The following is a 5,430-nucleotide window of genomic DNA, read 5'->3' as shown; positions in this document are numbered from 1 at the left end:
AGAAGTGCTTTATAAGTTCAATTAAATATGTATTTTTTAATTCCCGTTGTAGTGTGTGCGGTGCACAACGAGACTGTCATACATACTATACAGCTTAACCTCGAATAGAGAAATAGGGGAAAAATACATCACTGCAAAGTAACATAAATAACACAGTAATTATTGTTACATAAATACAAACTGACAGTGTCTGTGGTGTATCTCACCATCTTTGTAAAGATGAATGGTTCTGTACTTGTTACGCTTGTATTAGATTTAGCTCATGTGATTGGTAACTTTTTGGTTCTTTTATCAAAATAAGATGACATTGAAAAAAATGGGGGAAATTGAGAAAACAACAATACCTTGTTGGTTAACGTTATTATGTACTCACTTGCATAATAATAATAATAATAATAATAATAATGATAATACAAATGTGCATTTCAGAACTCCACAAAAGAGTAGACCTCTTCTTGTTGGGCCATTTAATGATCAGAACATGAGGACAATACATGCCACACGTAAATAATTTAGTTCAACAGCTCTAGCTTTTCATAAATATCACAGGACATCACATGATGCAACAGACATATACCCACAACAAACTTGTGCATGAAGGAGTTGAAAAACATCGAGTAAACATCGAGCTGCAAAAGCGGCCACTTATCACACAGTGGCTGAAGCATACTTAGTAATAATAATTCACACATCAACGGCCACAGCACTCCACCAGACAATCATATATATGTATGCAAAATCACAATAGAGTCAGGTCATGTGAATAGGCTAAGTACTGAGTGACTTTTGGTGTTCTTTGCTCTAATCGTAAAATCCTACAAAATGTTTTCCAGTGCTACTCACACCATTGAAGCCTAATAGCCATCAAAGTGTATGCCATTGCACTTACACACAGTAATGCTTAACCAACTAACATGAACTCTCTTGTGTCACTTTTTTCCTCATCGGGAATTGAACCGGTGTTGTGATTTCTTTTCCTCTTGTTGAAACTGTAGATATCAATTGGGTTGTGGACTACATGAAAAGTAACCACTTAGAGTTAGAATTGAGCTGCAAGGAGAGGGCACCGCCAGGAGGGAGCAGTGTGGATATATGACAGAGTGTGGTTCAAAGCCGTCATTAATGGGACTAAACAGATTACTTGGAAAAGAAATAGCAACAGCCAGTACATCAGCACAAATACACGTATACCATTCAAAATGCAAAAAAATACCGGTAAAATAAAATAAAAAATGAAAGCTGAGTTTTTTACACATCTGAAAATTGACAGCGTAATTCACAGGTGCACGTAAATAAATAAATGTAGTTAGGAATCATTTAACTTTTCTTTTTTTGGGGGGGGGGGCACAATACAGTGAAATGACACCTTGGGAGCATTTGTTATGACATTAAACCCTTGAATGCTTTATAATCATTCACAAAGAAGAAAAACATGGGCGGGGTTGGGGGGGACTAAAAACGTGTTTTGTTTTTCACTTCACACACATTTGACATATAATGACCCATTACATGCGTCAATTTGTTATGACATTAAACCTTAAACCCTAGAATACTTTATAATCATTCACAAAGAAGAAAAACGGGGGGGGGGGGACTAAAAACGTGTTTTGTTTTTCACTTCACACACATTTGTCATATAATGACCCATTACATGCGTCAATTTGTTATGACATTAAACCTTAAACCCTAGAATACTTTATAATCATTCACAAAGAAGAAAAACGGGGGGGGGGGACTCAAAACGTGTTTTGTTTTTCACTTCACACACATTTGACATATAATGACCCATTACATGCGTCAATTTGCTGTGCTTTGCCGGGCGAGATTGAGCCGAGAAATACTGTGCACAGAGATACAAAGTTCATGGAGAGCCAGGGCAAGACTACACTCACAAAAACAGAGGTTACTAACACTGACTTTGTTCCCTCATGAGGCCATCTATTGCGACATTTAGCAAACTGTCGCCACCATAAAAATAAGTTATCATAACCTGACTCAAGAGATTCCACTCCCACAAAGCAATTGAGGCTGAGAATGTCAGCTGTATCCCCTATAAAGTCGTCCTCATAAGACTCATTTTTCAAATTGGTCCTTTGCGGAACGGCAGCATTCAAACAGGGAACCTAGTACAGCAATGTTGTTTTAAGGGAGGAGATTCGATCTTGTCGCTTGACAGCGGCGATAATGGATTTACTTTTGTTTATCGGGCAGGGCTCAGCTGGATTGGGGCGCTTCCTGGAGACAGACACACCAAGGGAAGAACTCGGTGCCAAGACTCTTCTGGATTATTTCATGGCGCTATAGATGAAGTCTGGAAATTGTCCTTCAAGTGACAAACGTGCACCGCTTGTCTCTCGTCATTAAGATGATTTGTACAAAAACACGTCTTGGCCGCTTGTTAAGTCTCGGCTATTCCCGCCCTCCGTGGGGTATGTGAATACACACACAAACACACACACACACACACACACACACACACACACACACACACACGCACTCAGAGAGCCACAAACACTCAATGTTCATGTTGTAAACACGGTCCTCTCATTCAAACACAACATTTAACAAAACACTTGTGCATTCATTGGGTATTACATTCAAATGAACCAGTGCACTCAAGGGAATTAATTGCTTGCTCAGCAAGTGCCGCTGACAGCATTTCGAACAGTATGCTTTTAAGGAAACGTTAATGGTGAAAATGGAATTGCTGATTGCTCTACAAATGTGCAGGTTTTCATCACAAAGCCAACAGAGAATGCCCCCAGGCGTTGCTCAGCTTGTACCGGCGAGACGGAGATAACTGTTATTTATCAGTGGCGCTATCTGCTACACAACCTCCCAAGGAGCAGGCTGTAAAAGGGAGGTCAAGCTTAGCGGGGGCCTCACAAAACAGCTGAAAGGAGTTTGATCCCATACCCGTTGTTCATCTATCGCATTGTCACCAAATACGGGAACCTCAGTGAAGACAAAACGAAGCTGGAATGCTTTTGGAATGCTTCACGCATAAGCACCACCGATGGTGAAATTTGAAATCTAGCCGGATGAATCGACAATGCATCCCTCCGTTCTTTTATTTATTTTTTTAGAGCGAGGATAGATCAAACGGCCTCAGTGCTATCACGTTGCGGCAATACGAATGTTCAAGAGCACTTTCAAGACGACGATGTGGTGAGGTAGACGAAATATCAACAGAATGATTCAGCACAATCTGTCAACAGTATTTCTGTAACACGATAAATAGAGTTTCCTCTAAGCAGAATCCTGCGCCTCTACCATGCTTCTTGACTGGCCTTACCTGCCAAAATCAATAGGTGCATGACAGTGTAAACATGAAAGGTGGTGCCCTTTGGGCTAAAAGTCTCATAGTTTAAAGTACAGCCTTTACAATCGCGGGGTCTTTGCTGCAGTTCCCGTTCGAGTCCACCGCTCTGTCCTCCACATTGTCAACACATGCTCCTTGCTCCAAGCAGCCCTCGAAGACGTCACTGTCTTCTGAGTTGCCTTTACTCCGCCCCTGTGGCTCACTCTGCCAACTGTGTCTATCGCATATGTATCCATTCATAGGTCCCGCTTTGGAGTCGTGGTTCCCTTTGAGGCAGAGGATTTCCTTAAAGGCATATCGAAACTCCGGGCTCCGGCAGTAAATGAGCGGATTAAAGGCTGAGTTTGCGTAACCTATCCAGTTGAGGATCCTAAAAGTCAGGTCGATGCCTTCCACCTTCCATATGGCAACCACCACGTTGAGCAGAAAGAAGGGCAACCAGCACAGAGTGAAGATCCCCATGATGATGCCCAGCGTCTTTAGGGCTTTGTGTTCCCGCAGACAAAATTTCATCTTCTTCTGGCCCCGCCCGATATTGGTGTCCATGGGTTTGAAACTGTCGCTGTTGTGAAACCGGCCCACGCTTTGATCAATCTTTCTGAGCTGGCGCTTGGCCTCCTGGAAAACTCGGCAGTAGACAAACACCATGATGACCAAAGGGATGTAGAAGGAGATGATGGAGGACGTGATGGCATAAGCCATGTTGGTGTAGAATTCACAGCAGTTGCTATCATTGGTGCACTCTTTCGCTTGTTTATCATCAGATATCCACCATTTCATGTGGATGGGCAGGAACGATATCAGGGCGGCGATGATCCACACCAGCACCACCACAATGCGAGCCTTACCCTTTGTCAGCAGGGTCTGGTAACGGAAGGGCGAGGTGATGGCCAAGTAACGGTCTATGGCGATGACACACAAGGTCTCAATGCTTGCGGTCACACAAAGAACATCGGTCGCCGTCCAGAACTCGCACCAGAAACTACCAAAGTGCCAGGTTTTGAAGATGATATAACAGGCGCCGAAGGGGACAACGATGAGACCCATGACCAGGTCGGCGCAAGCCAGGGAGGTGATGAAGCAGTTGGTGACGTTTTGCAGACGCTGGAAGCGAGCAATCGCCGTAATGACCAGGATGTTGCCGAAAACAATAGAGAGGATGAGCGACGACATGATCATGCCCAGCACAATCATTGTGGCCTCACTGAAGCCCTCCTCGCTGTTGGTCACATCTAATGTAGAGTTGATCATCTCTGGGCTCACATTGAGATAAAGCGGGGGGCTTGGACTTCCCATCTGCAGAGAAGCGACAGAATTCCATTAAAAAAGAAAAAATAATCTACAATTTTAACAGTGGCTTGATGAGACCGAGATAGTGTGCACAGAAAAAAATACATGTAAAAGTACTGAGAAATGCACACCCACATGTTGGCCGTTAGTCAAATTACCCACCAAGTGTTGCCAAAACAAACAAACAAACAAATAAACAAACAAACAAACAACTCTATCCAGTCCTGCAAAGGTTCAGCAAAGCCAATTTTAAAAGCTGATTTAACTGGTTGACCGTGAACTAAAAGTCCTGACCTCAACAGGTGGTTTCCTTCCTTGACTTCCTCCTGGAAGAAAAGTCACCGTTTGATGACTTTTTTGTTGAAAAACTTCAGCGCCACGTCTTTCTTTTCGACGGACTTTCTCCTTTACTGCTGGTGTTCTCACTCAAGCTGCCTCAGTTTAGCAGCACTGCTTCTCATGTGTCTCTCAGGCTATTTGTCAGCGCCCTTATAACATGCACTGATGACATCACGGCCCGGGCTCAGCCAATCAGGAAGCAAACAAAGCAGAGGGAGCTGTGAGCTTCAGAGAGTTTGAACACATTGTCCCTGCAGCTGTGACTGCCCGAGTCAAAACTGCCAACACAGAACTACTTTAAGTTCTAAAAACTAATGACAACACATGACTGCATTTTGCTGCATCATTTTCCAATTCACAAAATGTGTTCAGTCATGAATTAGGGAGGGCTTTGGTTCTAAGTTCCGTGGAAATTGCACACACATGCAGTGAAACTGGTAAGCTCCACCTCATTTAAGTATTATCGCTGCCAATTTTAC

At 43.1% G+C, this 5,430-nt stretch overlaps 1 protein-coding gene across 1 annotated transcript; it reads right to left on the bottom strand.

Moving 5' to 3' along the window:
• Positions 1 to 452: 452 nt before the first annotated feature.
• On the bottom strand, positions 453 to 5,088 carry adrb2a (adrenoceptor beta 2, surface a). The gene is given in 4 exon segments (XM_052048915.1): positions 453 to 4,618; positions 4,907 to 5,020; positions 5,022 to 5,049; positions 5,051 to 5,088. Coding segments are annotated over 4 exon segments (1,416 nt in total). The 5' UTR covers positions 5,074 to 5,088; the 3' UTR covers positions 453 to 3,367.
• Between the last annotated feature and the right edge of the window lie 342 nt (positions 5,089 to 5,430).

The sequence above is a fragment of the Hippocampus zosterae genome, chromosome 1, assembly GCF_025434085.1.
Source record: "Hippocampus zosterae strain Florida chromosome 1, ASM2543408v3, whole genome shotgun sequence".
NCBI classification, from domain to species: domain Eukaryota; kingdom Metazoa; phylum Chordata; class Actinopteri; order Syngnathiformes; family Syngnathidae; genus Hippocampus; species Hippocampus zosterae.
Note: the sequence above shows the minus strand (reverse complement) of the source record. Positions and strands in the feature narration are given on the sequence as shown.